The following is a 23,344-nucleotide window of genomic DNA, read 5'->3' as shown; positions in this document are numbered from 1 at the left end:
TCTATTCTATTCTAGAAAAGCATTGCAGGTAATGTTATGAAGGTTTGATTGTACTATTTATTTTTTATTGTTATATTTTATTTTATATAGATATTTTATCAGTTACTTTAAAGCTCATATCAAATAGAGGCAATGCTAGCTTAACTAATACAAGAAGAGAAGGTATTATGTGTCCTAGTGGCTATTATTTTTTTCTATCTCACTTAAATAAAGTACATGCTTGTTTTAAATACCCTGTTTGTTGTTTTGTTGTTGCCGTGTCATTTCATGATTGCACTGTCTGCATTATGCAGATTAGCATGTATTTCTGTTACACTACACCTGTTGCATTCTTCTTAAAGGGTCGATTTCTCTCATTATGCCTCAATTACATTTTTCTTTTTTTGTAGGTGCACTCTTGTGGTTGCTAGGCATTATTGGAAATAGAAAGAAGAAACAGGCCCTTAGCAACAAGAGTGGAAAATGAAAGAAACACTCGAGCTCATTAGATTACTAATACTCGCTGTGTGTTATTGGTGAAAGACAAAAGAAAGGTCCAGATCACCACAAGTCTTAATAAAAAAACTGAATCGATCAAGGTGGCTGTGGTCTGAATGGAATACTGATGTTTTGCCTTCTGCATGCTATATCATTGTGTCATGCTTTTACTATGTTTCTTAATTCAGAGTGGTTTATAGTTATCATCCAGACATTTAATTACATTTTTTTATTTAAAGATTTTTTTTTAAAGATTTATTTAAAAATCCGGCAGTTTGATCAAATAATGATGAGTCAAGAAAGAGATGCAGTTGATATTTCTTCAAATACAAGGTCAAGTTTAGTGCATTGCATTGTGGGATATGGTAGTCACTGCAGCGTGTTTGTAAACTTCACATTTTAGCAAATGTTGTAGCTCATCCTGGTGTTTCATGCTTGCATTGCACACAATGTTAGCCTACATATTGCATACTAAAAAATTAGTATGAGTATGGTGATATTCCATTCAGGGCAAATCCAGGCATCACGTGCCCTCTATAGCACACCTCAGAACATGTTCAGACTTGTTTTATTTAATGCATGCGATCACCCTAAAAAGGTTCAAAGCACTATAGTGTTGGGTTACATACACACAGTAGTTATTGTTTGGCACTTGTCTGTTAGCTTTGCTCTAAGTGGAGGGGACGTGGCCGTCATTACACAGCAAAGGGAATCTTAAGCGGCAGCTGCAGATTTTTACGGCCTTGTTTCGTCTGCTGCACCACCCCCACCCCTCCTCTCCTTCAGTTTGCACAAGAAAATATTTCCAGATGTTCCACGAAAAGAGCTCTATTTCAGCGGCGAGGTCTGTGTGAGGTTCCCGAGTCCTGCCAGAGGCGGCGTATTACTGGACGATTGAGTCCTGCGGTGGTAGTTACGTTATAAGCTGCTGCAATTCCGACAGAGATGACTAGTTTTTCTGCCAGGGGTTATTAATGATGAATTGATAACGGAATGATCTGCGTCTGTCTTTATGAATTATTGTTCTATCTGTGTATCTTTGTCTCTCTGTCTTTAGTTCTATCTATCTAGCTATCTATCTATCTATCTATCTATCTCTATCTATCTTTCTATCGTTCTATCTATCTATCTATCTATATCTATCTATCTATCGTTCTATCGTTCTATCGATCTGTCGCTCTATCTATCGTTCTGTCTGTCTGTCTGTCTGTCTCTCTTTGTCTCTCTTTATTTTTCATTGTCTGTCTCTGTCTCTGTGTGTCTGTCTCTATATCTTTCTGCCTGTCTATCCTTTCTTACTCTGTGTTTAATGTGAGCCAGTCGAGGTGTTGTGGCACCCGTCGCTGACAGGATCGCGTCTGGAATACGCATCTGTTTCAGTCCTTTTCTGGCATTTGAACTCCTGCCAGGAATATTGCGCCACTGCGTGTTTTCTATTGGCTAAAATCTCTGGCATTACTCAACAGGTTAGGCAGTCTTAAATGGTTTAGGAAGGGGAGGAGTTTTCCTTTGGTGCTTCTGCGCCTCGGCGTTTGACCGAACGTGGCACTGCACTTAATCGATATCACTGTTTTTTTTCCCAGCATGCTTTGATGCAACATTTGATATACTTTGCTCCTGTGCTTTGCTTGTGATGTTCCTCATTTGTAAGTCCCTTTGGATAAAATTGTTGCTTAAATGACTAAATGATGGCCTCTGATTAGGTAACACCAATGCTTTCCAGAAAAACATCCGTCTATTGTTCCTTTTAGGTGGATATCGTTGGTTTAATATGCAATTAAATGCACTCCTTTATTTAAAACATTTCTGTTCTTACTTTAGGTTACTGCAAGGTTCATAATAGGTGGTTTTGAAATATTTTTGCTACATGAACAACTGCCAAATTTAATAAAGTAATACTTAAATGTAGAAAATTCAATTCTGTGCCAGATAGATGTGGAAAGTTTCTATTGTCCATGTTTCTTACCCAAATCTTGTCCGTCTTTTCCAGATCCCGGACAGAAGAAAGTGCCTTCTCTGACGACGTTCCTACTTGAAGCTGCTCACCGCTCCCATCCTACACTGTAAACAACGCTGGCTTGGCCTCCGAAAATATCTCAGTTCCTCAGACTTGCCATAGCACAAGGAAACGACACGCTTTTTCCATTCACAGACTTTATTAGATATCGTTCCAAGGAGAGCCGTTGCCTTCAGATATTGCCATCCACAGCCGTCGAGCTCAAGACCATTTAGAGACCTGGAGCATGTTCTTATTGTCACGCCGTTGTTGTGCACCTGAGACTAAATGACTGATGAATGAGATTGACAGCTTCACTGATAGCCGCCATCTCCCATGCGACAGCCAGCGGGGGTTTGAATGTGACGTCTCTATTTAAAGGACCTCGCCGACAAACCTCAAAACTAGATATAAAAAAAAAAAACACAGATATACATTTGCAGACTATTTGAACCCGAAGCAACAATCCCGCAACCGACACCATAGAGCCTGCAGGTTCTCAAACAGCTATGGCTTTAAACATTGCCTCGATGCGAGACACGAAATGGCTGACGCTCGAGGTGTGCCGGCAGTTTCAGAGAGGGACGTGCTCGCGCAGCGACGAGGAATGCAAATTCGCACACCCGCCCAAGAGCTGCCAGGTGGAGAACGGACGGGTGATCGCCTGCTTCGACTCGCTGAAGGTAAGACCTGCCGCTTACTTGATGCGTCTTTTGGGATTACGCATGACTTGCTGTATGTTTGTTAATTAGCTCGTTAATTAGTCCTTGTTCGAGTAAAGATTTATATTGAGTAATGTTTTGAGTTTCATATATGTGACCCTGGACCACAAAACCAGTCATAAGGGTCAATTTTTTTGAAATTGAGAATTTATACAACATCTGAAAGCTGAACAAATAGCTTTCCATTGATGTATGGTTTGTTATTATAGGACAATATTTGGTCGAGATACAACTATTTGAAAATCTGGAATCTGAGGGTGCAAAAAAAATCTAAATATTGAGAAAATCGCCTTTAAAGTTGTCCAAATGAAGTTCTTAGCAATGCATATTACTGATCAAAAATTAAGTTTTGATATATTTATGGTAGGAAATTTACAAAATATCTTCATGGAACATGATCTTTACTAAATATCCTAATGATTTTTGGCATAAAAGAAAAATCTATAATTTTGACCCATGCAATGTATTGTTGGCTATGGCTACAAATATGCTACTTATGACTGCGTTTGTGCTCCAGGGTCACACATGTATTCAAATAACATTTAGCATGGTTAACGGATGTTTTTGGCAGAGCAACTATGGTAAAATCGCTCTTTCATGGCCGTTTTCTTGGTTTTATTAAACGGCAGCAATAGCAATATGATAAAATACACAAATTTTCAGTAAGTAATTACGTTTATTAACAATAATAATAATAATTCCAACATAGCAACTTTTACTATAGAATTGCAGTCACATTTGTGCATTTATATGCATTTTTTTTTTCAAACACGGCTTAGCCAATCAGAATTTAGAGTACTAGAAGTGACAAAAACATGGCGACTTTATATCCCTGAAAAAGTGGTAATTGCAATTCTTCCACCAAAAATATATTTAAAGAGAGTAACTGTAGAATATATATGGCACAATTTAGCTAGTTATTGCATTCAGTGTGCGACGTTATATCAAGGAATTTTGTAAATCAAAGGAGATTTTCATGGCTGAAGGATGTTTTTAGGCAGGATGTTTGGCGGAATGTTTTTAACTATGAAAAAATCGCTATTTCATGCCCTTTTTCTTGGTTTTATTAAACAGCAGCAACAGCAGTATGATAAATGATGCGAATGGTAATACTAATTCCATCATAGAAACTTTAACACTTTAGAAAATTAGCCAATCAGAATGAAACATAGCGACTTATATTCTGGAACAATTGCAATTCTTTTACCAAATAATATATAGAGTGCATTAGTTCCTGTCCACTTTAAGTATTTTTCCCCTAAGATAAAAAAAAAAATGTCTATAAGCATTATAAGCCATGAATCAATCGCAACACTGCAAACTTTTATTTCAAGCAAAAAAGTATTTGAAAATCGACAAAAGACAGTGTACTTAGTGACTTTAATGAGGAACTGCAACCACATGAAGCATTGTGAATGACATGATCGAATTAAAAACGATGGAGAAATATAAAGCCGTTGAGTTAAAGATGTTGGTTATATATATATAGAAACAATGTATTTTATGTTTAAAGCAAGCTAGGCATTTAAGTACTTAAGAGCATAGGGACGTCATTCGCAGTGCTTCATGGATTTTCTTGTCGTGATTCTCTGATTGGAGGAGATTTCTCTGCAGAATCATAATGTAGTTTTTCACCAGGAATTCCATTGTTAAAGAGTGCACGTGACGTCACGCACTCTATAACAAGCATAATACGAATTTTATTTAGATTTCCTTTAGAGTGGCAGGTTTGAGCGCAGGAAAATACAGTTTATTCTGCATTCAGCAAATTAATTTTGTGCTGACCTTTTTGGGAAACCAAATACTACATCGCCGATCTGGAGCCATTTACATTCATGTCACACATCCGCGTTTGTACAAGTGTCTTCAAGTTCCCATGATCGCAAACGCCTGGCTGGTCCGGTTTGGTGAGGCTTTCTCCAAACTGGCCAAATACAAACGAGACAACGATAAATGGAAGATGTTAACAAGAAATGTGGCAACGATTCATATTTCAAAGAGAGTTAATGCGCCCGCTTGCTTGGCGGCGAAACAGTGAACCGTGTCTACACCGGACAAGACACCGCCGTGTCGCAACAGGTTGAGTCTCTCTACAGGACATTTGAACTCTGTGTCAGTAACTTATAAACAGGACGAGGCAGTTTACTGTCGGGGATTTGTCGTGTCGTGCCGCATCCAGTGTAGCATCACTGATTATAATGAGTTCTATAGTATTTTGTTGTGTCGCGCCGCACCGCTCATGTCCGGTAGACAGGGTGTATTTAACTTTCTTATTTAGGCTACTTTCTTGTTTAACTGTATTATTTCTTAAATATTTATTTTAGTGTTTTGCAGGCTGCGTGTTCACTGACAGAAGTGCTAAAATAAGCATGCATGTTCGTTAATAAATGATTGAGCCTCATTTATTATTTGTGTTTCAAAATTATAGGCCTATATATATTATATATATATATAGCCTATCAGCACCGCACCACCGGTGGTAGTTGGTCCATTACCACCGCGGTGGTAAAAATCTGCCACCGTCACAGCCCTACTGTTAAACATGATTCTTTTAAAAGTAAGTTGGAAAAGAGTGGGCTGATGGCTTTAACAAAAGCATATACCATTGATTAACAACCTTGTAGCTCACAGTAGGTCTGTCTTTAACAGTTTATAAGTGATCAATTATTGTTAAAAATCAATTCCTCTGAGAAAATTACTTCTGGAAACTTGACGGTTGTGCTCTATTTCATGAGTGTAACTGTAAGCTATTTATGTGTGGTTTAGCTAGTGTATATTGAAGACTTCTAGAGCTGGAATTGCTTGTGTTATATGTAATTTCACATTGATCATTGTGCATAAACACCGTTTTTGACTGTTGATCCATTTCTAGGCAATGATTATTATGTAAATGATGCACAGGAACTCGCTGCGCCCGGTAATTGACCGAGCAAACGTCAACAACATTTTTTGAGGATACTTTTTGTGTTGCTGGCAAATAGCTTGCCTTAGTGCAGCACTCTGAAATTAGAGTGCATGTGTCAGCTCTGCCACACTGCATACTGCACACTTCAAATAAAGCTGACCTATAGAGAACGAAAGGGCAGCGCTGCTCTCTCATCCAGCCCGTTTTATATCTTTCCATCTAACGTTACCATGCCACGTCCGTCATTTGTACAGCCTGCCATTGGGTTTCTGTGAACGTCGATGCTGTTTTTAGAACCTTGACCATGTGCAAAACAAACAAAAACATAAACGCAGTGACCGATAATTAAAGCATCAGATGTTAGCCCATACTGTGTGGTTAAATAAATAAACTGGACAATGCACTTGCACATAACTGTATTTTTATTTTATTTTTTTTGGTCGGTAAGTTTTCATTAATATGTTAAAAGCATCTCTAATTTCAGTAGCACAAAATGGCATTGAAGAACTCTTGAACTGATTAAAATCTCAAACATTATTTACAGTCCAAACAGGATATTGTTCATGCATTAAAATGTTGTAGTGCACATGCACATCAACTGAATTCTATGATAATGCACCAAATCAACAAATCTGCAATATCACCTCCAGTAAAGCTAATGAATTTATTGAAGGATAGTCTATTAATGGAGGTTTCTAAGATAAAACACAATGCTTATGGAGATGCACTTAAATAACGTTCAAAAAACAGGTGCATGTTTGCTTGTGCATGACCGTTGCAGTAAATGAGGCGAATTTAAAGATGCAACTTTTGGAATAGAGATTTAAAACATCACTAAAATATTTTTAAAAGATCTTACAATATGTGAGATACATATACTTTAGAAAAAATATCAATTTTTTTAAAATTCTATATTAATATTTATATCTTTTCTTATATTTGTGTTTTTTCTTATAGAGATTTTTTAAGCAGTCTTTTTAAACAATTCATTTCACTGCATAACGAGTGGCATCCACTTTAAACCACTGTAAATATAAAAAAAAATACGATTCCATTATAGTTTTCAATCAGTATTTTTTATTCATTTTTATAATTTCCATTTTCATTTTAATTTTAGGTAGTTTCAGTAATTTTCTTACTTGTTTTGTTCTTACTTGGTTTTTTATTAGCTGTTTATTTTTTAATATCTTTATATTTTTATTAATTTTTATATTGCTTAATATTAGTTTTAGTTCAAATTTGTTAGTACATCAGGTTAAACTAAATGAAAATGAGACATTGCCTTGACAACTAGCTGGAATAAAATCAGTTGAATTCTTTAAATATTTTGTGTAATTGCAGGTTACGATTGTTTTATTTCAAGCAACACATGAATATGGTTTTTGTTTTAGTTTAATAACCCTGCCAGTTTTGCATGGGCAAACACCCATTTTTTTTAACAATACATAATGTAATGGCAAATATTATTAATAATAACATGAATTATTTATGAAACATTGGTGTCTTTTATCGTATTCTTGCGGAAAACCATGACACTGTGCTTTATAGTGTGCTTTTGGTTTAATCTGGGTCACTTAATGTTTCCCGACACAGATGGTCATGAGGCGAGCGATACGGCAGCTCACATGTTTTAATGCAGGAATACACTGCGCCGGTGACATTGACAAATGCGCAGTAAAACTGGAGCAGGTCCAATCTCTCACAGGAATAATAGACTTAAGACGATACTTACCTTCATGTGCGCTGCAGTCCTTCACAAAAAAATTTATAAAAATGGAACTGCTTACACGCTCCGCCGTTTATCGCGCAAATTAGGCAAGGTCACTATGTAGGTCAGTGTCAGAGGATAGTGTTAAGAGCGCTTTAGGCCACGAGGCACGAGTGTGGTATCAATGCAGTCGACCTGTGAGATCATTAGAGTTACTTATGCATAAAGCTGGATATTTGAACGATGCATTGAATTATGCGCTGCATTGCATTATGCTTTTGGCTGATTGTGCCAGCATTTGTTGGTTTATGGCAGGCCTAAAGCTGATATGTGACAGTTTAAAAGGATTTAGTGAAGTACTTTAACTTGTATTGTTTTTCTGTCTAAATTTAAATAAGCCCAAGCTTGTGAAATCATATTAACCCATGGTCGTTCGTGCTCTGGGTTTCAGTTCGCAGGGCGGAAGTTGAATTCATTTTGGCAACATCAGCCTGTAAAACTGTTTTTAGTGTCGTCTCTTCTCTGTTATTCAGAGGTGAGTCAAAGATCTAGTGAATTACTGTAATTTGCCATCGACTTATGGTCTATTACGGCAGTTGAGTTCTGTCAGAGAAGACAGCTGCCTAATGCAATAACAACCGCCTTCAGTTAGGATCCAGTCTGTCTGTCTTTCCACAATCATCCGAACAGTTTTGTACATCATATTGTTGTTAGGGTTTTCTGGGTGGTTGTTATGTGGCCTTCATGTGACTGAAACAAATCTGAGCCTTAAATTGCCAACTCTCTTGCTTGGACTTGTTTTGAGAAATTACACCCAGACATATGGATTCTCAGTCTAAAAACTGTTTAAAATTGAAAGAAAATATTTAGAATCTATTCTTTCTAAATTATAATAATGTATAATATATTTATAATTTATTTTCTCATTAATTAACAGGGCCGGACAATGTATTAAATATATTTATTGTGATATTTTTACTGGAATAATAAAAAGCGGCAACAATTTGAACTTTTCATTTTTCTTGTTTATTAAGTTTCCCAAAACATGCCATTAGACCTTTATAGTATGAAAGTGTGAAGATGTTTATGTTTTAATTGTGTTAATCAAAACTCTGATTCATTTCCATCTTTACTTAAATATCATTTACTGGATTACATGACATTTTGTTTTGCATTATAGATTTTTTTTTTATTACAGCACATTGTTATATTGGTGTATATAAATCAAAATAATTAAATAATAATTATTAAATAAATAAGTATTAATCATCCTTCCCTCATTCATTTAATGGAAAAAACTATTTGGAATATATACCTTGAATATTGTAAATAAAATGTTTTATTGAAAAATATAAATTTTCCCCATATATTGTTATAGTGGTGCATATAAATCAACATAATAAAATAATGATTTTTCAAGAAATAATTTTTAATTATCCTTCCCTTTGTTCATTTAATGTAAAAACTATTTGAACAATGTACCTTGTCCTTGAATATTTTAACTAAATTTAACTAAATCAAAATGTTTTAGTAAAAATATGTATTTTTATCCCCCAGGTATATTGTTATATTGGTGCATATAAATGAAAATAATTAAATAAATAATTGTTAATAATCCTTCCTTCCATTCATTGATTAAAAAAAATAAATAAAAATAACGTGTGGAAAATGACATCCCTTGATATTCTAACTACAATATTACTCTTTTATTTAAATAGTTTTAAATACATAGATATTGCAATATATATTCAATTTTTGATAAATCTCAGCCCTATTATTTGAAAGCTCGTTGATGTATTGTACAAACTTTACAAAATCCAATCTTTTGTGTTTGGTACGGTCCTCTGACCTCTAAAACTGAGTATATTCATCTTGAAGATTGCGTTTTCTGTATTAATACAATCTCAAACACAGGGGCCCATTGAGCTGCTGTCTTTGGCCCCTGGGAGTCGACGGTCATCAGATTGTCTCATTGACTCGCAGCCGGAGGTGCTGCGCAGAATCGTGAGCTCCTCCGACTGCGATGACCTTGCGAAGATGCACAAAAGGCCGAGTTGTTTTCCAGTCAGCCATGTGCTCTGCATTAGCTGATAATGAATCCTGTCAGTGGGCTCATTTGTAGCGTTCACGCTTTCATTGTGACGCCGTCCTGCTGCCCTCAGCATTTGCACAGCGGCGTGAGATTCTGCTGTGTGTCCTGTGGAAGTGCAGGTGTGTGCTGCATTGTGCTGCGAGATCCGGCCCAGAGTCCGCTGCCATGAACTATGCTTTCCATTTTTATAGACGTACAGCACAGCCAATTTCCTGCTTGACCGCAGCATGTTCAAGGCCGTGACTTTTGAGTCCAAGAACAAAGAATCACTTTTGGGGAGTAACTCGTTAAAACTTGCGCTACTAACTTTGCGTCTTTTTCAGAATTTGTTCAGAATTGTTCTTCTTTTCCAGTTACATCAGTGTTTTTTTTTTCACATTTTATTGTGCTTTTTTGTATTGAATAATTGTTGCATTGACTTTTTTTTTGTGAGAGATAAATACTGCTGTGATTTATTTTTTTTTTATAAATGTAAAATGTATTTATAATATTTTTTAAATGTTTTATTTATCTATTTATTTTGCTTTATGAAGCATTTTCGCTTTCAGGATATTTTTAAATTATATAATTTAACTACTATTATATACTATAATATTTATTTGTCTCTACAGCTTGTATTAGCACTATGTCTATGGTTCAGTTATATAAATTATATAAATTTTAAATTAAAATAATATATAATGTGTACTGTATGTGCATTTAGTAGTAGGCTATTTAAAAATATTTAATGCTATTTATATTAATTTGTCCTGTTGTTTGTAATATATAATGACTTTTTAAAAAATAAAATATTAATCTTTTAACAATAATAATAATACTTTAAAATGTTTCATAATAGTAAATAGCAATATATTTTATAATTTATAATTCAGTGTAATTGTGTGCTTTATTTTAATAATTTGTTGAGAGAGTGTGTCTGAACCCCGAACGTTATCAGGAAGGCTATTCCAAGGCTATACTTCAGATATATTACAATAACGTTTTAAAAGTATTTAACTGTGCACATTATAATTTTTATATTTAATGCATTAATGCATTTTATATTTTAATCGAATTAATTTTGTCCTGTTTTTCTTTAACCAAAGATCATTTTACAATATATCAAATATAACCTTTTTGTTTATTTAGTATACTTTTTTATTTAAAATGTTTTTTATTTAGTATATAGATTTTTTTTTTTTAGTTTAGTTTAGGTTAGTCAAATGTATGTATTATGAGTATTTTCATGAATTAATATTAATATTGATTTTATAGATTTTTTTAATAAATTGGCATATTTAAAAACTACTTTAGGATAGTTAACTTAAGGTAGTTAACTTTTAGGGTAGATAACTATAGGGTAGTTAACTTTTTATTGTTTATTCATAATTTTTTTAATTTTTAGGGGATGCTTGATTTTATGAGTTGCTCGTGGCAAATTGCGATTTCAAATTAGTTTCCCAGCGTTGTGCCCGACCTCAGTGCATTTGTCCTCTCTAACCTAGTTACTGAGAAGCCGGTTGAGCTGCAGCTGGTCGACTCTATTGACAGAGAGGCAGGAAGTGCTGTGAATTGTGGGGGATGGAAAGGAGAGTCGTTCCCATCTTCCTAGATAATATACAAATGCCAGAGTCATGTGATGGTGAGCCTGACACTGAATAGGCCGTTGTTGTTGTTGTTGTTTCTCGCTCTGGAGTGATGATGTCTGCGCTTGACAAGGCACTTGCATGGCTTGCAGCCGTCAGCGAGACAGTCCAGGAACAAATGTCCTAAAAACAGCTCACATGTCATCAGCTGAACACACAGCGGCTCAAACCTAGCCAGCATCAACAGTTTTGTCTGGTTTTGACCCTGCCGGATGTGCAGCATTGGTGCTGTGTCTGCTGCATGATCAGTACACACAAGTTTATAGCTCTTTGAAAGATATCTAGAAGAATTCATTATTTTGCTAAATATATTGCATGTCCTATCCTGGTATGGTGTAACAAAGCGACAAGTGATAAATCTCGTAAATTGCAATCTGTGTTTTTCTCCTGACTAGCCGCAGCTATTTATTTACTTATTAGATAAAATTATTTATTTATTTATGTATTATGAAGGATTTTCACTTTCAGGGTTTAAAAAAAAAATAATGTACTTAAACTGCTATTAACCACAACAATACTTATCATAACATATTATTCATTTATAATATAAAGTAATTTAGACTATTTATAATGTGTATTATATTATATTAATTATTATTAGTTTAGATTTTCACATTTAGTGCTTTTTACATTAATTTGTCCTGTTGTTTATAATAGATAAGGTCTTCTCTGTTGTACAGTGTATATATAAATAATAATACGTTAAAATGTTTTATAATAATGAATTGTATAAATATAATTAATAATAAACAATACATGCTATGTCTTTTATTAATATTAAGACACATTCAGTGCAGTTAGCTGCTTTATTTTAATAATTTAATTTAAAAAAAAAATTTTTTTATATAGGCTATTCCTGTTTTGCATCAAAATATTTTTATACAGCATAAATTAACTTTGTATTTTTGGTTATGTTCTATTAATACAACTTGTTTGCTTTTTTATTTCTGTAAGTTTAATATTCATATTTTATGTTTGTATTGTAAAAATGTAAATAAATATATAATATTACTTTTTATTATTCAGTATATGTATTTATAATAAAAAATAGAATAATACATGTGTATTATGATATATAAAGTGTTCTTCATTTATATTTTCATTTTTAATGCTATTTAAACTTAACAGACAATGACTGTTCTGTTTTTAAATAAATAATAGTAAATCAAAATGTATTAAAATAATACATTTAACAATAAATAATTATACCATTTTCCTAAATAGATGATTATTTTTAATGATTTGTAGTGCTTCGAACTACTTGTTCAAAGGGTCAGATTCACTGTATTTCAACTACATTTTGAGATGGGTTGATTTCACAGGTTGTCTGACTTCATTTGAGAAGGACCTGTTGTATGTTTTCTCCCAGCGCAGCGAGCCGCACCCTCAGCAGAGCAAACATGCCGGGGGAATGTGTTCGGTGCGGCAGGGTGTCCATCCCCCCGGGTCATTCACACAACAATGAACTGCTGACTTGAGCTTAACGTCGAGCCGCTGCTGGGGAGAGACTTTGATGAGTTCTGCAGCCTCTCATTCCTGACGCGTCGGCCTGCATTTGGTCCGTGCGACTTCACTCCTGCCCTGCCGTGGGGGTGGAGAGGCTTTCTGCTCGGACTCGTGACCATAGACTGTATAAAAACATGGATGTAGTGTCCGTGATGTCACCAGTAGGTTTCTGAAGAGTGTTTTTGAAGCTCAAAGTGGGCAGAGCCGGCCGTCGCCATCTTGGCAGCGCGTCACTCCCGGATAATCGAAAATGTGCAAAGAGGCGGGAGCTGGTTGCTGAAGCCACGCCCACCTAGCTCGACGGTGGTGACAGCAGTGGCAATCCACCTGTCACTCAAGTGGCCACGCCCTTAATTATGCAGAACGTTAAGGCTTAATATAATTTAAACGGATGAGTTATAAAAAAATTCACCCCCCTCACAGTTGTCATGAAGGGCAAAATTAGCTATATAGACCAAAACCACTTTTTGTACCAGGCTGTAAACATATTTTTTTCTGCTGTAAAGTTGGGCATTTTAACATGGGGAGTCTATGGGACTGACTCCCTTTTGGAGCCAGCCTCTAGCGGCCAGTTGATGAATTGCAGTTTTAGTCACTTCCGTGTTGGTCTTACGAGAGAGAGCGGGAGGTTGCCGCTTGCTCGTGACTCCTAGGGATGTAATGGTATTATTAATATCGTGATATCGCGATAGCAAAACTGTCTCGATATTATCGTGGTCACATGATGATATGAAACGATAGGTCTTTTGGGGCAAAAAGTGTAGTTTTTAAAATATATTTAAACTTCTTATTCTAACATAAAAGTAGGGATATGCCGGTGTCAAATATTCATGTTGCAATTTAATTGCTAATGCTTTTATCGCGGTATACGGTATTATCACGATATTTAAATATAGTTGCAAAAAAGTGTTGTCATAATCAGTGTTGTGCAGTAACTAGTTACTAGTAACTTAGTTACTGTAATAATATTACTTTTTTGCAGTAACTAGTAGTGTAACTAATTACTAATAAGATTTCAGTAATAATATTACAGTTACCATCCATAAAACAGCTTAGTTAGTTTCTTTTGATGCCTCAATGATGCCGCTGATTTAAAATCCACCAATCAAATAATTCCTAGATTTATTTTCATAATTTTCACGACTCGCACATGCATGTGAATGTCCCCAGTGCAGCAGGCAAGCTTGCAATATGGAAAAGCTTACATTCAGCAGATTGAAATATTGCATTATATTGATTTTGTCAGGCAAAAAGATGATCTGAACACTGTGCAAGTTGTGGCTTTACTTTACTCTGGCATTACATCCCACCCACATCCCTCTGATCAGCATGTGGTACGTTATATTGCTATAATAAAAAATCTTTTTGGAAAATGAAACCGTTTCTTACAAACTTATGTGATTTGATAAAATACAATTAAATATAATCGTATATGCAATGGAGAAATTACAATTCGCTTCAAGCTACACATGACAATTAATGAGATTAATACAACACTTCAACTTGAATGTCACTATCAGTCACTATTGAGTGTTTGTAATAACTTCTGACTGCGATCCAATGTGGATTTTGGTCAAATGATGAGGCAGAAATATGTTGTTAGCAACATTCTAGAAGAATATAATGCGGAAGAAGAAAAAGTAATGTAACTAGTAGTGTAACTAATTACTGTTGCCAGAAAGTAATAAGTAAAGTAACAATATTACTTTTGAAAGGAGTAACTAGTAATGAGTAATATATTACATTCTTTGAGTAACTAGCCCAACACTGGTCATAATACAGTATAACAGGTTTAATAACTTTTTTCTTATAACAAAAATAACTGAACATTTAAATACAATAAAGCAATACCCAAAAATGTATAAAGTTAAACATTTTACAGAGTAAAGTGCAAAAGAATTCTGAAGACCAATAGGTACCACTTTGCAATAAGATCTCACTAGTTAACCTTGGTTAATGCATTAACATTCACAATGAGCAATAGCTACATTTGCTACAGTTTAAGTTATTAATCTTTGTTAAAAAATACAACTCTTAGTTCATTATATAACACGGTTGCAACTTTTCATTTTAACAACGTGTGTTATTATATAGGCCTATTGAAATGGCCTAAGATGAATGAATGTTTAGAAGAATTTTTCATTGGCAGTTTATGTTAACTAATGAATTAACTAATGTTAACTAGAAGTCGACTGATTGATCGGGCCGATTTTTGGCATTTTTTAAATTAATCGGCATCGGCCATGATGCTTTGGCACAGTATCTGTCAAAACGAACTAAAACCGAAAGCACAATATGGCTTAATCCCTTCATCAAGTCTGTTTTCGCTGCACATTTCAAAGCGAAGCGCACACTTCGTTCACGCGATCAGCTCGTGATCCGGTGTTTTCCGCGCCTCAGAACAGCTCAGTTCACACTGAACGAATGCAGTAAACTCATTTATTGCATGTGCTGTGAGTTTAGCGCGCGTTTGGGAACGCAAGGCCACCAGCTAGGCTTTATTTTTGCAGCAGATGATTACAGCATTTTACTAGATTTGTAGTGAGACCGTTCAGTTTGTTCACTGAAGCTGGAGTTTTCCTTCAAAATAAAAGCTCTACTGCCGTTTCTGTTCAAATAAAAGTTTAAAAGTGCAGTATGAGTTGCTGACAGCTAATGGTTTAAATGCAGTCCAAATTCAAAATATCTCTTTCAAGTGTAGAAATTAGGAAAGAAGTATTGTAATTTCCCTACTATAGTGTAAAGCAAAAATAATATACCTATGAAATATTCAGTGCAATTGTTTACAATATATGGCTATTACTTCCATTGTTGTTATTATTATTATATTCTAATTTGTTTGGCTTCCTAAAACACCAGTGTGAATGTAATTTAGTCTGAGACTTCATATCACAATATTGTCGTATTGTGATATTTTGATGTCGCTGCATCCCTAGTGACTCGTCAGCTGCAGCTGGTTAGCGCTGCTCGTCGCTCTCACTGTCAGCTGCTGCTGGTTAATGCTGCAGTGCACCTGCATGTGTGTTTCTTTCACATAGCGATCCGTGTGGAGCCGGGATCTGTTGTGGAATATCGGGATATTAGAAACAGACCTCGGAGCGGCTCTTGGCTTCTGTGTCAACATTCTTTCAAGTGCTTCGGGACTGTTTCTAATAACACGCTACCTTGTTTGCTTGGTGCATGCACTCTTTTTTTTTATTTGTCAAGCTTCACATGAGATTTCAGATGGCAAGTTAGACTTTTAAGCTAAATTACAAAGAGGATAAAACATAATTTTATAATAAAAATGCTTATTCAACAGCATTTGTGACAATGTTTTTCCACAGCAAATATTGTGTTTTTAAAGCAATAAACATTTAAATACTCACTTTTTAAAGTATAGACTGAAGACATTGACAAATTAAACCTGTTGGCATGGGTTTTGTATCAAAAACGTGTATAAAATTGCTCACTGCTCATCATGCTAAAGTTATATCAAATCTTTAAACTTTGGTGTCATTGCAAAGAAGATCAAATAAATAATTTATAGTTTAAAAAGTGTAAAGTTAACATTTCTCAACAGTTATGATAAAAAATGTGTTTTTAAAGCAGTAAACCTTAAAATAAACACTGTTTTAAAGTATAGACGCGAGAGTTTACCATAAAAACCTGTTGCTGTAAGATTTGTATCAAACACTTTTAGCCTATAATATTGCTTACTGATCATGCCAAAGTTTATATAATATAAAATCTTTAAACTTTGGGGGCATTACAAAGACGATCAAAAAATAATTTATAGTTTAAAAAGTGTAAAGTTAATATTTATCAACAGCATTTGTGACCATGTTTTACTGCAGAAAATGTTGTGTTTTAAAAGCAAGAAACCTTCAAATTAAAATAAACACTCTTTATAGACTCAAGATTTTAACATAAAAACCCATTGACATAAGATTTGTATAATATTGCTTACTGATCCAACGTTATATATAGCTATTTCCAATCTTTCATTAAACATTAACTTCATTCACTTAAACATTAAACTACACAATCTTTTCACTTCAATCTTATAAACTTTATTGTGATGACAAAGTAACAGCATTAAATCATTTTCACACAAAAGATTGTGGCTAAATAATCTAAAAAAAAAAATAGTGTTTACATGGAGCAAAGAGCAAATAGGAATTATGAAATAATTACCAAATTATACGGATTTAGAAATTTTATCCACAAGTTATCCACTTAGAAAAGTATTGTTATTTTCCGGTTGCATGATTAATACAGAAACACTTTACAACAAGGTCTCATTTGTTAACAGTAATGCATTAGCTAGAATAAACTAACAATGAGCAATATTTATTTTCAGCATTTAATGTTAGTTAATATAAATGCAATTGCTCATTGTTTGTTCATGTTGTTTCACTGTGCATTAACTAATGTATCAGGAAAGTTTGAAAGCAATTAAGATTAATTGAACATGGTGCTGACTTTGTGTACTTCCATTGCATTAAATGACTTTAATGTAGGATCAAGTAAATTATTCTCTGTGATAATGAGCCTTATGCACCAAATGCTGTTGTTAGAGAATAAGTTGTATTGAACCTGGACATTCAAAGTCCGTAAAGAGCACTTTTAGCCTATAATATTGCTTACTGATCATGCCAAAGTTTATATAATATAAAATCTTTAAACTTTGGGGGCATTACAAAGACGATCAAAAAATAATTTATAGTTTAAAAAGTGTAAAGTTAATATTTATCAACAGCATTTGTGACCATGTTTTACTGCAGAAAATGTTGTGTTTTAAAAGCAAGAAACCTTCAAATTAAAATAAACACTCTTTATAGACTCAAGATTTTAACATAAAAACCCATTGACATAAGATTTGTATAATATTGCTTACTGATCCAACGTTATATATAGCTATTTCCAATCTTTCATTAAACATTAACTTCATTCACTTAAACATTAAACTACACAATCTTTTCACTTCAATCTTATAAACTTTATTGTGATGACAAAGTAACAGCATTAAATCATTTTCACACAAAAGATTGTGGCTAAATAATCTAAAAAAAAAAATAGTGTTTACATGGAGCAAAGAGCAAATAGGAATTATGAAATAATTACCAAATTATACGGATTTAGAAATTTTATCCACAAGTTATCCACTTAGAAAAGTATTGTTATTTTCCGGTTGCATGATTAATACAGAAACACTTTACAACAAGGTCTCATTTGTTAACAGTAATGCATTAGCTAGAATAAACTAACAATGAGCAATATTTATTTTCAGCATTTAATGTTAGTTAATATAAATGCAATTGCTCATTGTTTGTTCATGTTGTTTCACTGTGCATTAACTAATGTATCAGGAAAGTTTGAAAGCAATTAAGATTAATTGAACATGGTGCTGACTTTGTGTACTTCCATTGCATTAAATGACTTTAATGTAGGATCAAGTAAATTATTCTCTGTGATAATGAGCCTTATGCACCAAATGCTGTTGTTAGAGAATAAGTTGTATTGAACCTGGACATTCAAAGTCCGTAAAGAGCATAGACTGTATAAAAACATGGATGTAGTGTCCGTGATGTCACCCGTAGGTTTCTGAAGAGTGTTTTTGAAGCTCAAAGTGGGCAGAGCCGGCCGTTGCCATCTTGGCAGCGCGTCACTCCCGGATAATCGAAAATGGGCAAAGAGGCGGGAGCTGGTTGCTGAAGCCACGCCCACCTAGCTCGACGGCAGTGTCAGCAGCGGCAATCCACCTGTCACTCAAGTGGCCACGCCCTTAATTATGCAGAACTTTAAGGCTTAATATACTGTAATTGAAACGGATGAGTTATAAAAAAATTCACCCCCCTCACAGTTGTCATGAAGTGCAAAATTAGCTATATAGACCAAAATCATTTTTTGAACCAGGCTGTAAACATGTTTTTTTCTGCTGTAAAGCTGGGCATTTTAACATGGGGAGTCTATGGGATTGACTCCCTTTTGCGGCCAGCCTCTAGCGGCCAGTTGACGAATTACAGTTTTAGTCACTTCTGTGTTGGCTTCACGAGAGAGAACGGGAGATTACCGCTTGGTAAAGAGTCAACATGAAGGTTTTCCAGGAAAAACATCTCTTTCATCCACTGAACAATTGAGGGAGTTTCTTTATGTGTTTTTTTGTTTTGTTTTTTTTCCCCAAGAAGAAACAATTGCATTGTTAAACTCCAACAAACAAGACAATTCTCAGACTTTTCTGGACAAAAGTGCAGTTTGGAGTCAAAAGTGATATGTTTGCCAATGTAGCAAAACAAGATTTATTTGACTAGATAAAATGGAAATATAATTGGAGAGACAGTAAAAACTAATGAGATGTGCAAAGCATGAATTCAAATATTCCTGAAGGCTCTCATTACAGTTTCGGTCAAGTTGCAAATTAAAACAGTCAGCTTTTATATTTCTTGTGCAACCTTGAAATATTATTTACCAGTCAATTTAGTTATTTACCAGTTATTCCAGTTATTTAGTTAAATCATCACTAGTTATCTGTTTGCCAATAATGCCAAACAAAATCTTTCTTTGAAAAGTTAAAATGGCTGAAAATGTAAATGGAGAGATAATGCAAAGCATAACGACTTCAAAACATAAAGCTGAATTGACTTTTGTGCTGGTTCTGTTTGTTATTTACATTGAAAAAATATTTCAATTCCAATTCCAATGACCAAGCATGAAATATTTGATCCAATGGCAAATTAAAACGGTCCATTTTTATATTAATTTACCAGTTAAACTAGTAATTTGCCAGTTATTTAACAGTTAAATACTCATAAATTTGTTGTTTGGGGTCAAAATGTACCTAGTTTGCCAATAATGGCAATAAAGCGAGATATTTAAATAGATAAGTCAAATTGGATTTAAAAATGTAGAGATGTGCAAAGCAAAACAGCTTAAAAACGTAAAGCAGATTCGATTTTTGATTATTAAAAAAAAAAAAAAAAAAAAAAAAAAAAATGTCTGATTACGTTGATTACTTTCTGGGGAAAGCACTCATATGTGGAACGACATGAGGGTGAGTAATTAATGACAGAATTTTAATTTTTGGGTGAACTAACCCTTTAACGTATCATAAATGTTTAGTTTGGGGTCAAAACTTATTTATCTGTCAATAGTGCTAAACTACTTAAAGAAATACCTTGTTAAACTGGATACACAATTTATTTTGTAGAGACGGTAAAACCTAGTAGCAGTGCGGAGCATAACAGAATCCGAACTTAAAGCGGAATTGATTTTAAATTTGTTATTTACATTAAAAATAAATACAAATAAATACGAAGATAAGATGCCCAGGAACTTATAAGCGAAAGTATTCCTGTTGGGTCTCGTTACAGTTTCAACCAGCTTTTTTAATACTTGCATGACCTCAAAACATTACAGCAATTTCCTAGCGAGTCCAAACCACATGACTTTCCAAAATATTCCAGAGCAAAACATATCCTATTCAATCAAATCTGCAATCTCCATTTATTTCCCAGTGTATCCCCTGCCTTACTTAGGAAGCATAATGTGTCGAGCAGCAAACAGGCCGTGTTATAGATCCGAATGTTCCCGCCATGGATCCGATCCTGTTGTGTGTCTCCCTCCCAGAGACCGGCAGGGATAGACCACGAGGCCACAGCTGGTGTTGAGAGGCCTAGATTCTTTAATGAGCCGAGAGGCTTTGAAATCAGAAGCCTCGTCTAATTGGGCTGTAACCTTTAAGTTACTGTTGGACTCCCAGTTGGAAGCTGCTTCGTGAATATCGTTTATCCGAGTGGCAGTATTCCAGCTAATGTGACATGGGATAATGCATCCGCAAGCTCAGGAAGATCCAGATGTTTAGGTGAGCATATTTAGTGATCAGTAAGTGCGCTGTTTGCTAAGACTAGCGCAATTGTTCACTTGGGGTTAAGGTTTAATTTGGTGTATAACTGAAGAAAAACACCTAACAATGGTATTCACAGAAAAATAAAATATGTAATGTGTATATTTTTGGATAAATAATCAAATATATATTAAATAATAATTATTTCAATAATAGCCATTAACGTTAAAGCCATTCAAGTTAACAATTGAATAACCTTTTGCCGCTTTCTAAAACTATTGCTGTGATAAAACTGGTTTAAAAAACTCACAGACCTGCTTGGTTTAATAAGCAACCATTTAGCAAGTGGAAATAGGTTAATAATTGGTTTAAACAATACTTTTTATTTATTTATTTTTTACTGACATTAAACATTTTCTATGGAAGCCTGTTTCCACCACTGAATAAAAAAATAAAAATGGTGATTGACTGTTTATCTCGAAATTCTGACCTTTTTTTTTTTCCGGAATTGCGAGTTTAAATCGATTTAAACTTGCAATTGCGAGAAAAAAGTCAGAATTGTGAGATAATTTAAAAAGTCGCCATTACCTTTTTTATTTCATATTCAGTGGTGAAAATGGGCTTCCATACTTAATTTAACATAAATGTATAAATGTTGCATAAATGAAATGGCTTAAAATAGTAGTAACACATATTTCTTTAATTCATTACACTTATGCATGTTCACTATCTTAAACATTTATTTTCATCTTTAAGTTTGTTCAGGTAAGTTATATATTTTGTGAATGAATGGATGTAATGTAATTTTAATCATATTTTATATTTTTGGTTTTATTTGATATCTTTGTTCTAGAATAATGATCATTTAGTTCTTATTGTCTCAACTGCAAATACAAATGTAAAAATATTCTTTATCCATATCAGTCATAAAAAAAAGAATTCTCTGATTTTTACACTGTAAAAAAATTCCATTTCATTTTAATTAATTTAAAACTACTTCATCTTAAAAACTACTTACATTTTAAATATAAGCAGTATAATCTGTACAAGTCATTTCAACTTTGGTTACATTAATTTGATGAGTTAAAATAATATCAATGAGTTATTGATAATATCATTTTTACTGACACCTTAGCAACCACACAGCAATGACCTAACAACCACCCATAACGCTTAAGCATCATTACAACATCTTTGCATATGCAAACATCACTCTTATTTTCTCTGAAAATGTAAAGATGTGGTTATTAGTGTAACGCAGCACTTCTGAGCAAGCATCAGCGGTGTGTGTGCATGGCTTCAGTGCAAAAAAATGGCTTCGTGCTTTGATTGCAGGACTGATGGTTCAATATGCCTCACGCTTGTATGCCGGGTGTTTTATGATGTCATAACTGAAGGCTTCATGATTGGCTAGTTTGTCAGCCGTGGATATCGGTCGGATGCAATGTTTCGTGCTTGACGTGGCTGAGAAATGTCTCCTTCTCTAGGAAAGGCTGGGAAAACGAGCCTGTCACCTCAACGCTGTGTGAGAGATGCCTTTCTGAGGTTCATTGTTGAAGCGTTCAGACGTTTATCGATTATTTATTTCATGCGATGTTAATGGCTGTCAGAACGGACAGCCTGATATCTTTTCTAATGTCTCATTCGAGTCCTTTTCATCTGGAAGAAAAACAAATGTGCAGTGATTAAAACTCAAAAACAAAACAAATACACAAAATGCATGATTTGCTTGAAATGTTAATAGAAATGAGCCTTGGCTTAAAAACAAGCATAAACAAGGCCTGTTGTTTAATGGCTGCTCATTTCATTCATTACACTGAAGTCACGGCCGCTGAGGAATTATTAGTAACGCAGACAGATGCATTACAGAAATAGCACAAAGCGCTTTCTGGCAGTCATCTTACCTACATAACGTCATCTCATTGAAGATGTTTGTTTTTAGCGTCAATCTTACATTTGATTTTGATTGAAGAAACACTTGAAATGAGGGCTGCTGCCGCTGTTTATTATGATAATAAATATTCTGTGTATTATTGATTGGTCAATTAATTTAAGAAAAATACTAGAGATAGATGGATGGATGGATGGATGGATGGAGAGATAGATGGATGGATGGATGGATGGATGGATGGATGGATGGATGGATGGATGGATGGATGGATGGATGGATGGATGGATGGATGGATGGATGGATGGATGGATGGATGGATGGATGGATGGATGGATGGATGGATGGATGGATGGATGGATGGATGGATGGATGGATGGATGGGTGGATGGATGGGTAGACTGATGGGTAGATTGATTGATTGATTAACAATACATAATTTCATTTACATTACATATTTACATATACATTTTTAACATTTCAAGTTATATACATTAATGTTTATAATGTTTATTTTTATTATTTATTGTCATGTGATACACAATATATAACAATGAACAATATATATATATATATATATATATATATATATATATAATG

At 34.3% G+C, this 23,344-nt stretch overlaps 1 protein-coding gene across 12 annotated transcripts in view; it reads left to right on the top strand.

The window, feature by feature from the left end:
- Positions 1 to 23,344, top strand: part of LOC107677847 (muscleblind-like protein 2a) — an 84,177-nt gene that overhangs the window by 14,164 nt on the left and 46,669 nt on the right. For all 12 annotated transcript variants that reach the window (XM_016472904.1, XM_016472903.1, XM_016472897.1 and 9 more), the window contains exon 2: positions 2,468 to 3,156. In XM_016472904.1, coding sequence (XP_016328390.1) covers positions 2,983 to 3,156 — 174 coding nt within the window. In that variant the 5' untranslated portion in view covers positions 2,468 to 2,982. The remainder of the gene's footprint in view (positions 1 to 2,467; positions 3,157 to 23,344) is intronic.

Source organism: Sinocyclocheilus anshuiensis, unplaced genomic scaffold (assembly GCF_001515605.1).
Source record: "Sinocyclocheilus anshuiensis isolate Anshui unplaced genomic scaffold, SAMN03320099.WGS_v1.1 scaffold432, whole genome shotgun sequence".
Taxonomy (NCBI): domain Eukaryota; kingdom Metazoa; phylum Chordata; class Actinopteri; order Cypriniformes; family Cyprinidae; genus Sinocyclocheilus; species Sinocyclocheilus anshuiensis.
The sequence above is the reverse complement of the archived record's forward strand: the minus strand, read 5'-3'. Positions and strand labels throughout refer to the sequence as shown.